This window comes from Mesoplodon mirus (assembly GCF_964341445.2).
Source record: "Mesoplodon mirus genome assembly, chromosome: 16".
NCBI classification, from domain to species: Eukaryota; Metazoa; Chordata; class Mammalia; order Artiodactyla; family Ziphiidae; genus Mesoplodon; species Mesoplodon mirus.
Genome location: NC_138992.1, coordinates 66715612 through 66728143, shown reverse-complemented (window position 1 = coordinate 66728143; position 12532 = coordinate 66715612). Strand labels below are relative to the sequence as shown.

Below are 12532 nucleotides of genomic sequence, written 5' to 3'. Positions count from 1 at the left end.
CAGGATGGCCTGTCTTCTGCGGGGCTGACAGCTGAGCCGGCCTCCCGGCTGGGGGCACAGCAGTGCCCTTGTCCTCAGTGTGAGGGGCCGGCAGTAGGTTATGTATTCAGCTATCTTGTGACTGAATCACACCCAGGGCCAGCTTCCTCCTCACTACAGTCAGTGCTTTGTGTCTTCCAGGAGCCGACACCCGCACTGCCAGGATCCCAGATGCTGGGCCCATTTTGGCAGACACGCTGCGGAAATTCTTATTCGATCTGGATGTGGATGATGGCCTAGCTGCCATTGGCTACTCCAAGGCCGATATCCCCGCACTAGTGAAAGGAACACTGCCCCAGGTAAGAGACGCAGCCCATCCTCACTGCTTCTAAGAAGCACGAGGCTCCAGGAGAGACACGGTCCATTTGGGGCATCTTAGGGAAGGAGATGACAACCCAGGTCTCTCCCCACCAGGCAGCAGCTCTCCCCTTCCCCAGGGGGAAGGGGCCAAGGCTCCCTCGCCTTTATATTCTTCCATTAAACTGTGGCTTACGTGAAGCTTTGACGATGTAATGAAAGGATCCTTTATAAAAATTTAAGGCGAAAACAACCAAGTTTATCTTGAGTATAGCAGAATTTCCCTTTTCTCCATTTCTGCTCTTTTAAGAGTCCCCTATAAAACTATGTGAAGCTATTCCAAAAAGGCCACTAATATTATTTTCCATTAGAAAGAGTTACAAATTCTACTATTTTGTGAAGAATAGACATGGCTTTTAAATTAAGATGATTACAAAATCACTTTTTAAACATATTTGGGAGATTATATATTTTATACATATGTATACTTATTTGTGTCACTTTGAGTCTTATTTCATTTATTTATATGCTCCTAAAGAATTTAAACTGAAAAAAAAAGAATTTAAACTGAGCAGCTATCATTTATATGGTAGAATTATAATAGATGTAAAGTTTCCCCTCTCAAGCTTCTCATGAAAAGAGTTTATCCCCCATTGGACCTCTCTTCCATTTAGGATCAGATACCCTTGTGTTATAGGATCAGATACCCTTGTGTCTGGTGCTATAGCACCAGAGCCTAACAGGCCAAGACCCTGTTTGTTGTAATTCACCATAAGACAGAGAGCTCAGAGCCAGGAGATGACACCATGCTCACCAGACCCAGAGCGCTCACTAAGTCCTCCTGTCCAAAATGCGAAAGGCAAGGGTCACTTAAACACTATGAGGATATCCGGGAAAGACAAAAACTCTAATTTGAAAAGATACATGCAATGTTCATAGCAGCACTATATACAATAGCCAAGACATGGAAGCAACCCAAGTGCCCATCAACAGATGACTGGCTTAAGAAGATGTGGTACATATACAATGGAATATGACTCAGCCATAAAAAGAATGAAGTATTGTATATGCAGCAATGTGGATGGACCTAGAGAATATCATACTAAGTGAAGACAGAGAAAGACAGATACATGATATCACTTATATGTGGAATCTAGAAAACATTACAAATGAGTCTATATACAAAACAGAAATAGACTCACAGACAGAGAAAACAAACTTATGGTTACCAAAGGGGAACGGGAAAGGGGGAGGGATAAGTTAGGAGTATGGGATTAACAGGTGCTAACTACTCTATATAAAACAGATAAGCAATAGGGATTTACTGTATAGCACAAGAAACTATATTCAATATCTTGTAATAACCTATAATGGAAAATTATCTGAAAAAAAAGTACATATATAACTGAATCACTTTGCTATACACCTGAAACTAACACAATATTGTAAATCAACTATGCTTTAAAAATTATTTATTTATTTATTTATTTATTTGGCTGCATTGGGTCTTCGTTGCTGCGTGTGGGCTTTCTCTAGTTGCAGCAAGTGGGGGCTACTCTTCATTGCGGTGCGCGGGCTTCTCATTGTGGTGGCCTCTCTTGTTGCAGAGCACGGGCTCTAGAGCGCAGCAGGCTCAGTAGTTGTGGGGCACGGGCTTAGTTGCTCCACGGCATGTGGGATCTTCCTGGACCAGGGCTCGAACCCGTGTCCCCTGCACTGGCAGGCAGATTCTTAACCACTGCGCCACCAGGGAAGCCCTATATTTCTATTTAAAACAACAAACACTATGAGGATAAGGCAGTTCTCCCCAAAATTAAGGCATTCGTGTATCTATCCCTGACGTTGGAACAGAGTTAACAGCTAGAATATCCACTCACACAGCATCCTGCTTACAAGTGGCAGTGCTTCTCCCTCAGCCCACTTCAGTTAAGCAAAGGCCTCAAACTGGCTTCTTCCCCTCTTAGCAAGTACTTAGAATGTTGAAAACCTCACCACTCACATAAGGTATTTGTGTGGATTGGGTTCACAGACTTATCTGTCCATAGGAGCAAGGTAAATAATAGCAATGAACAAAGTAATTTAAGGCACTAGGGAATGGTGGGGACTTTGGTGAACTGGAAAGCACATGACCCATCTCATTGGGTGAGCAGCTTTTCAGCTACAGTCTATTATCACCAAGCATAAATTCAGTTCCCAGTGTTGGCAGAACTTGCATTTTTAAGAAAAATCAGCAATTGGGATGTTTGTGTTGAATTCCCTGATTTCCCAACGTACAAACAAAACATGGCCCATGGGCCACAATTTAGGGTCAGGCCCAGTGGGCTCAGTTGCATCCAAAAATATAAATGAATGAGAAAAAGAGGAGTCTCAAAAGTATAGCAGAGACACCAGTTCTAACCCACAGTCCTAACCTGTAAGTCGAAGGGACTAAATAAAAAATATGACCATCACAATCATTTTTTCCAAACCTATAAAAGTTCCATGAAGGTAGGAGCCTGTCTGTTTTGCTCATCTATCTTCTATAGCACCTAACCCGGGCTAGTGAACATTGAAAGGAGCACATTCCTGCAATCCTCTCCTCTTAAATCTTCTGTCCTTGTTTTTGGGCAATTTCCTTAGACTTAATAGGACTCAGCCAATGAAAAGGAGCCATGAAAGCCTGTCCAGGAATACCAGAGACCAAGTGGTCACCACGATTTTGATGTAGCCTCTGGCTCTTATAGCATGGTCCCAGCAAGAGTGTCCACTCTTCAGGGGGTCCTCTGAAAAGTTCTGCTTGTTTATCCCAGGAAAATGTTCAGGCATATGTGTTTATCAACCTCCAAGAATGGTATTCATGAGTTTCAGATAAAACTGGATGATATTCTTGGCCATTTAATTGCTGTGGCAATGCATCTTCCAGTCATCAGCACACACTGGCAGGTGTGGACGGTTTTAATTCTACTGTACTCAGGCTTCCACTTTCAAAAGCTGTTCCAAACAGCAACAGATCCAGACTAACACTTGAGACCATCCTCTAAAAGAGCAAGTTAATTAGGTATCATTCTGAATGCCTCAGTGCACATGTCATACTGGGAAATCACAGACAGCAGAACCTTAATTAGACAAAACTAATTTCTTAGTTTCACAAAGGATGCAAGGTAAATTGAATCTTTCTAATACAAGTCATGTCTATAAAGTAGGAAACCAGGATTTCCTCGAGCTATGTTCATAAAGCAGCCCCAAGGTGGATGCTGCCTTTTTTTCCTTTGATCATGTTTTCACGATTAGGAGAAACACAGTTAATTTTAATTCACTGGCACTAGTTCAGTTTTGAAGTCAATATGACAGATTTATATGCATATATGGGGAAGGGGGGAATATTCATAGGACTTTAGAAGGAATATTGGAAATAAGCTTGTCTGTTTTGCAGTTGAACTGCTGTTGGGTTCTTGTTTAGGTTTTTTTTTTTTTAGTGAACATTTTATAGGAATGCTATGGCAACTTCAGAATTTTACACATGCAGCAGACAAATCTTCACTTTTATTAGTATTACCGGATTTAAGGTAGTGAGAGGGATATACTCTTCCTGCAAAGAACATCACCAGAAAGGATATTTCATGCAGTCAACATTTGATAAAGCTTCTTTTATGTTCAGCAAAGACGGATCGGTTTTCTCTGGAACAACCAGGCCAGTATTCTTAACCAAACACCACAGCCCATATTGGTGGCAGCAAATAGCAGCCCTGTGTACAGAGGTTTCCAACTGCCATAGCCGGGCTGCTCGGGGAGCAGGCAAGAATAAATTAATCTTCCAAGCTGGATTTCTGAAACCTCTGGAAAGAAACATTTACATTTCCCATCAAAACATTTCATTACCGAGGAGAGCTGTCTACCAAAATGAGCCCTTCCACTCCCTGGCAGACAGGCCCGCTAAAATGTTATTTTATGAATGTGCTAAAAGTAGTCGTCTGAATTTATTTCACTGCCCATGTTAATCAGTTGTCCTTCGGTCTTATGTGTCTATAAATAATAGCAGTGCGGAACACATCTGAATCCTGAGAGGTTGGCTCTTATATGGCACAAGTGATACGTGCAAGGATATATCACAAACTTTACGTCCTTGCCCCTGTTGAACCAATCATTGAGGGATAGAAATGTGAACAAGAAACTCACCTCAGCTTGGCCTGAGCTGAGAGTCCTGAGCTACTTCATGCAAGATGAACAGGGTTGTTTTAAGGGCGCTTGAGCTCATCAGATAAGACTCTCTGCCATTATAAACAGAATAATGTGGCAACTTCGGCCATAGCAAATACCGAACTTCCGTTCTGGACCCTGCCACAAACGTGTGCGTAAGTCACCGTGAACAAGTCTCTGCCTTGCTATGGATTTTCAAAATTCTTTAGGGTCTCTACAAGATGTGCTGGGATATGAAGCTTTACCTTGGCTTCACCCATACTCTTCAGCACTGTCCCCCCATCCTTCTCCCATCTGTTCATCCATTCTTTTTTTTTTTAATTGTGTTAAAACATACCTGACATAAAATTTACTATTTTAATCATTTTTAAGTGTACAACTCAGTGCCATTAAGTACATTTTACAGGGCTGTGCAACCATAATCACTATTCATTTTCAGAACTTTAAAATCATCCCAAAAAGAAGCCCTGCTCTATTGCCAAATGGTAAACAGTAACTCCCCACTCTCCTCTTCCCCCAGCCTCTGGTAACCTCTATTCTACTTTCTATCACTGTGAATTTGCCTATTCTAGGTACTGCATGTAAGTGGAATCATACAATATTTGTCCTTTTGTGTCTTCACTTAGCATAATGTCCTAAATGTGTCCGAATTTCATTCCTTATTACCTGAATAACATTTCATTGTATGGATAGGCCACATTTTGTTCATCCATTCATCTGCAGATGGACACTTGGGTTGTTTCCACCCTTTGGCTATTGTGAATAGTGCTGCTGTGAACATCAATGTACAAGTATCTGCTTTAGTCCTTGCTTTCATTTCATTGGGGTATATACCTAAGGAATAGAATTGTTGGATCACAGGGTAGTTCTGTGTTTTTTTTGACAAACTATCAAACTATTCTCCATAGTGGCTGCATCATTTTACATTCCCACCAACAATGCACGAGGGTCCCAATTTCTCCACATCTTCACCAACACTTGTTATGTTCCGTTTTTTGGACAGCCGTTCTGACAGGTGTGAAGTGGTAACGCGTGGTTTTAACTTGCACTTTCCTAATGACTAATGACATTGAGCATCTTTTCACACGCTTATTAGCTATTTATATATCTTTTTTGAAGAAACATCTATTCACGTCCTTTGCCTATTTTTGAGTTGAGTTGCTTGGGGTTTTTTGTTATTTAGTTGTAGCAATTATTTGTATATTTTGGATATTAATCCCTTATCAGATATATGATGTGCAAATATTTTCTCCCATTCTGAGCTGTCTTTTCACTCTCTTAGTATTGTTCCTTGATGCATAAAAGTTTTTAATTTTGATGTAGTCCACTTTATCTATTTTTTCTTTTGTTGCCTGTGTTCTGGTGTCACATCCAAGAAATCACTGCCAAACCCAAAGTCATGAATATTTTCCCATTTTCTTCTAAGAGTTTTAAGGTTTTAGCTCTTACATTTAGGTGCGTTTAAAGTTAATTTTTGTATACATCCTTCCTCCTTTTTATTCTTCCTTTTACCTGACAAATACTTATTGATGTCTTACTATATACCATGAATTGTATGTGATACAGTTTAGAAAACAGTCCCTTCCCTCCCTCGTGGAGCTTATGTTCTAGTGAGGAAGACAGACAATGGTCGTCTAATCAAATCTACAAATAAGATACAAATGAAATCGTTTCAGATAATGATTAGTGGTCTGAAGGAAACCTGGGTTAACGAGATAGTGATTTCACGTGGGACAGTGTGGCGGGAACTCCAGCGAGTGTGGTCAGAGAAGGCCTCTGATTGGAGGTGGAGGCAGCCAGGTGAAGATCTGGGAGAAGCATTCCAGGCAGAGGGGAAAGGCCCTGAGATAGGGTGAAGATTCACATTTTCACGGGACTGAAGGGGGACCAGGGGTCTAAGTGAGAAGAGCGGGTGGGAGAAGAGTCGGAGCTGGGGTTGGAGGACATGGTTTTGTTCTAACTGCAGTGGGACGTCATCAGAGGGTGTTAAGCGAGGGAACGGTGTGATCAAACTTGCAATGCGGAAAAATCACTCTGGCTGCTGTGGGGAGAATGACCTCTAGGGGGTGAGAGTGGAGCGAAAAGTGGAGACAACTCTAAGAGGCCTTTCAAGTAGGACAGGAGCATGAAGTGACCATGGATCGGGAGGTGAGAAGTGGTGGGTTTTGGGATTTAATCTGCAGGTAAAGCCGACAGACTTGCTGATGGACTGAGCTTGTAGGGAAGGGAAGGAGGAATCCAGGATGACTCCTAGGTTTTCCCTGAGTGACTGGGTGACAGTTCTGAGAGAAGGAAAAATGGAAGGTGCGGGAGTCAGAGTCCTACCTCGTATGTGTGAATCTTGAGATGCCAATATCCCCCCTCCCATCATCTTTATCAATCCATCCTGTAACTACTGAGCACCTGTTTGCCACGTGGGGCGCTGGGCACAGCCCCCCCCCATGGAGCTTCGCTCTCCTACCAAGTGCTGTCCCACACAGGTGCTCATCACAGAAGACGGACCCAGAGACCCACAAACATGCAACCAAAACACCGGAACGTTTCTTAATTTCATTTAGGCCTGGAAATTTGGGGATTAAGGAGCCACTGACGGGAGTGTCAATAGCAGTAGGAGGGCTTCCCTGGTGGCGCAGTGGTTGAGAGTCCACCTGCCGATGCAGGGGACACGGGTTCGTGTCCCGGTCCGGGAGGATCCCACATGGCACGGAGTGGCTGGGCCCGTGAGCCATGGGCGCTGAGCCTGAGCGTCCGGAGCCTGTGCTCCGCAACGGGAGAGGCCACAACAGTGAGAGGCCCGCGTACTGCAAAAAAAAAAAAAAAAAAAAAAATAGCAGTAGGAGGTGCTGGTGTCTTTGCTGACTTGACTCAATAATCCCTGAAGAAAGTAAGGAAATCACTGAATTCATTTGGGAAGGTAGAGATAAAACCTTAGTTAATATTTTTTTTAAAAAAGAGTCACTTGCTGCCCATAGCTTGAAAGTTAATGTCCTAGTGAAGTCCTCTGTAATATACATGAAGTCCAAGTTGCAAAATATACGGTCTTTGAAGCCAAGGATGACCCCCTCCTGTCCTCCCTGGCTGCACACGTGCCTGGGACAGTGCCCTCCGCACAGGGAGAGCCTGGCAGGGGCACCAGACTGGTGTGGCTTGGTCACTGTAGGAGGTGTTTCTCCTGAGGCTGGTTGGGTTCTGTACATTTGAGCAGAAGGCTGTTCTCAGGACCTCAGGCAAGAGTAATGGCTTTGAAAACTTCGCAGCAAAGAGGCGTCGCTTGATAAACTTCTGAGCCGGGAATCAGCGAGTAAGACGCAAACAAGAAATATGACTTTTAAAGCTATGACTACTGTCAAGTCACTGTTTCTCGTGACTCAGTTAATTTACATACCTAGTAGCTTTTACAAACTGTCTTTGCAAAGCCCTGAGTAATTCTTTTTGTTTACTGTTTCAGGAAAGGGTCACCAAGCTTGCACCACGCCCTCAGTCAGAAGAGGATCTGTCTGTTCTGTTTGAAGCGTCAATGAAACTATATTAATTTTCATTTTCACTGAAAGAATTAGCATTGGCCGTCATAATTCTGAAAACAGAAGTTGATCTAGCAAGAGCTTTGTCTTTTCACCTCCACACATAACTTCCCTGTTACCAGCTTGAATGTGATATAATTTTATCCTGTAGAAGATTCCCTGATGCTCCAAGTCCAGCTACTTCCATAGAACACACTGGACAAATGCCCACCATGCTGGACCCTCAGCCAGACTTTAGAGGTCCATGTTCCTGCCCCAAACCCTGCAGACTATACCTGCTCCATGTATCAAAAGGGCAAACACTCAGTATCTACCAAAAATATTAATGTGTATATCCTATGCCCAGTGATCATCAACCCCACATCTAGAAATTTATCCTATAAAATACTACCACAAGTGTGTAAAGAAATATGGCAAGGATGTTTCTGGCGGTGCATTTTCTAATAATAAAAAATTTGAAAGAACTTAAGTATTCATTAATATATGGATAAATAAATCATAGTATATTAAATAATGGAATGTTTTTGTGCTACTATTAAGAATGAGAATAACTCTACTAGAAATACGTCCATGATAAACGGCTAAGTGGAAAAGAGTAAGTTGCAGGACAGTTATATATTAATATGGTCAGATTTTTACTTTTTAAATTATATATAAATATGTATATATATATATATATATATATATAGAAAGAACGTTACACATCAAACTTAAAAGGGATCACTGAAGAAATGGAATTTGGAGGATAGAGAATTAAGAGAAAATGTTTACTTTATATTTTATACTTTCACTTTTTATTTTACAAACATCTGTATTGTTTGCATTTGTTACAATAAGCACATATTTTCTAATTCTAAAAGAGGAAGAGAAAAGAAAGAAAAATATCACTTTGCTGTTTTAGGTCAGACTCATAAAAATACTAGTAACTAATATTTAAAAGGTAAAAACAAATCCAAAGGGGTAAGATATTAGAGATGGATCCTCTGGTGGAGCAATTGTTCTTTTGAGAAAAACACAAACAACCTACATGGTAATTCCCTCTTTGGAAAATGGTTCTCGTGCTCAGAATAAATTAATTCAAAACCAAGCCGTTTTGCGGTTTACAGACTTCAGGATGCAAGTTGAATCCTGGTAGCTGGGTCATCTGCCTCCTGTTATTCCCAGCCTGCTGAAACGTCTATGGCTCGTTTTTCCTCACAGTGGTGAGTGCACTGCTCGAGCTCTGGCAGTCTAGATCTCGGTGTACTTGCAGATTTATCCATATTTTAAACTGGATTAAAGTTTTAATCAGAAAGTATATCAAGTAGAGCATATAATTACATATATAATTATATGTAATTACTAGGCATAGGATATATGCATATATAGTATATAATTACATATTATAGTATATAATTATATAAAGTATATAATTACATCAGGATTTTAAAAAACATGAGAAGGGCATTACTGTGCCATTTAACCTGCCTGGCCCTACTTTATCTCTGTAAACATCTTTGTTTACTTGGGATTTTAAAAATAACATTTAAATATTGTTTATTGGGAGTCTTTCTAATTACACACATAAGATATGTTCAGTACCAAAAACCGGTAGTACAAAGAGACACACAGAAGAAAATATTTCTTCACATTGCACCATCCAGAAGAAAGCCACTGTTAAAAAATAACAAAATTTATATGTTCTCCCCATAATTTTATACACATATATAGATACATTATAGATAACTATGTGTGTGTGTGTGTGTATATATATATATATTTTTTTTTTTTTTTTACTTAGGAACGGTATCATTAAGGTATAGTTTTAGTTCCTACAGAGCATTCAAATTCTTTATGCCAAGTGCCCAAAAGGCAAGCACAAGAGGGTCCCGACAGAGTTTCATCTCTACCATCAGACTATATCTAGCTAAAATTCCCTCCAGCTTTTCAGGAGAATTATGGAATCTGAGAGCAGAAGCTTTGTGAATAAGGCAGAGAACAGTGAAACTGCCAATCTGAGATCCTTCAGGAAACTTTAGTAAAAGTTGTTAACCAATGTCTCAAAATACATTTGGCGTAGCAAAAATATATATGTGCCCCACCCCCTCAAAGAAAGTCCAGGTAAATTCGAGACCTCTTGTAATATATTTTGCAAGGTGATGTGGCATCATTAGAACAGCATAAGACTAGGGAGTCCAGGGGTCCAGGGCCCTGGATTCCACTCCAGCCCCTTGGTCTGTCTGAGTCTTACTTTATTCAACCAATTCCTCTCCAAGCCTGAAAATACCATAGCTAGATTTTATGTACTACCTTGTCCTTAACGTGAGATTTTGAGTTTGGGAAATTTAATGTAAAATCATTTTAGATATGAAAATGCATTCTTTATCTCTCTGAAATATTCGATGCCATTTCCACCAGGAACCAGATGTCTCACTGTGACTCACCAGGAGGAGTGTTTGGCATTCATACTGATGATGACTTTGTAGAGGAAGGATTTAAAGGTCAAGCATGAAGAAACAGATTCAGGAAGACTTCGTGTTTTTTATCCTAATACCCATCGTTCTGGCCCTTACAATTTGAGAATATACAAAAGATGTGTTTCTTGACTTTACCAGCTACTCAAAGAGTGTGAGAGATTATATCCATTTCTGTAGCAAAAATAAATAATTGTTTTCTGAGAAAACAATTAAGTACATTTTTCTAAGTCAAATCCTATTTATCTATTGATTCCCTTAAAAGCTCAAACAGTCCTTAGGGGTCACAGCTTCATTTATATGGATTCATGTACTCGCTAAGGAAAGGAAAATTAAAGGAACAGTATTCAAAAGTTTATATAATATTACTTTCATAAAATTATCATATGTGGTGGCATTTTCACTTAAAATACATCATTCCTAATTTATTTCTTGATACAAAGTTACTAATTTGTTTCGAGCAGGTCATGTTTCTCTGATTTTTGCCAAGTGCCATAATAAATAGCTGGCGTGTTGCACTCCTGTCCGTCCCCTGTGCACAGGGAGGGTTGTGCTGGGTCTCGCATTGTTAGTGTAGCTGTGGACACAGCTGTAGGGTATTTTCCAGTGGTCAGTGAGGTAAGTCTGCTCTTGTAAAATAGAGACAAAGTACAGTATCAAAATAGAGAGAGAGCAAGAATTGCTTTTCTGGCCTTTTAACCCTGAGAAAGATTAATGGTTGTTTGCATTAGAAACTACCCTAATCAGGGACTGTTGCCGCCGGGGAGTGGGTATGAGAAAGGGGGCTATTCACCTCCGGGTCAACATTGCACAGGTTGCTGGGTCTCTGATGAGCAGCAACCCCGAGCCGAGACAGCTGCCCGGGCTCCTCCATTAAATGCCTTGTCCTCTGGGAGCTGCTGAGGAGGCCAGGCCACATCCCGCCATCACCATCACAATGGCCTGCGGGAGGCAGTCTCCAGGGACAAGTCGCACTTTGCGCAGAAATTGGCTCTTGAAGCCCTAGGTTGAATTACCGGCAGCTGGGGGTGGGAAGGTCTAGTTTCTCCTGCTATTATGCTTTCCAACCACCCCAACTCTCAGAATAAACGCATACCCTCCACAGATTGCAATAACTGTTTGCAATTTTGGCCCATGTGAAATCCCTCATGAAATTATGTGCAGGACAGCTAACTTTGTGTGTGTGTGTGCGTGTGTGTGTGTGTGTTTCCCAGCTCCCCACTCTTTTTCTTTTTTGAATTTTATTTTATTTTTTTTATACCGCACGTTCTTATTAGTCATCCATTTTATACACATCAGTGTATACATGTCAATCCCAATCTCCCAGTTCATCCCACCACCACCACCACCCCGGTTTCCCCCCTTGGTGCCCATATGTTTGTTCTCTGCATCTAGGACAGCTAACTTTAAAGTAACTCCATTTCATTCTTTCTGGCTTTAAAATTGGCTTTTTTATTTGAGTGCTTTTAATTGGTTTTCTAACTTTTAAAATTGGAAACTGATTAAAATAATCATGAGCAAAAAGGAAAAAAAAACTACCATCATGCCATTACCCAAACACAGCTGTTATCATCTGCTATATTTCTATCTTTTTCATTTGGGTGGTGTAATCTCTAGGTCTTTTCCCCTAAGGAATGACATTTTAAGTATTTTCTATGTTGCCACATAATCTTCATAACCATTACTTTAAAAGGCAGACAAAAGTTTATTGAATAAGAATTTAATAATTTATTTATTCTTATTATAGGGCACCAAAATTACTTTCAAATTTTTACTCCTACCAATGCCACAGCAATGAATAAATGAAAAGTTGTATGTATGTGGTTTTTCTCATATGCTAAATTAACTTCTTAGGTTAATTAATCCCCGAATGGAATTTTTAAAGTATGGACATTTTTATGGCTCTTGACTCATATTATCAAATTAAAAATACCTCACTATTGTTTTATGATGGTATATCTTAACAGTGCACATGAGCAAATTCAAATTCTCAAAATTATGAAACTCACTTCAGTGTTATATTTTTGCATCTTAAGTGAAACTGTA

The 12532-nt window shown here is 40.5% G+C and overlaps 1 protein-coding gene across 11 annotated transcripts in view; it reads left to right on the top strand.

Moving 5' to 3' along the window:
• Positions 1-8491, top strand: part of ADHFE1 (alcohol dehydrogenase iron containing 1) — a 34288-nt gene extending 25797 nt beyond the window's left edge. For 10 of the 11 annotated variants that reach the window (XM_082601074.1, XM_082601071.1, XM_082601073.1 and 7 more), the window contains 2 exons: positions 181-338; positions 7961-8491. In XM_082601074.1, coding sequence (XP_082457200.1) covers positions 181-338; positions 7961-8044 — 242 coding nt within the window. In that variant the 3' untranslated portion in view covers positions 8045-8491. Of the gene's footprint in view, positions 1-180; positions 339-7960 lie in introns of those variants that run through there. The other variant, XR_014291575.1, reaches the window with a different exon arrangement.
• The last annotated feature ends 4041 nt before the right edge of the window (positions 8492-12532 follow it).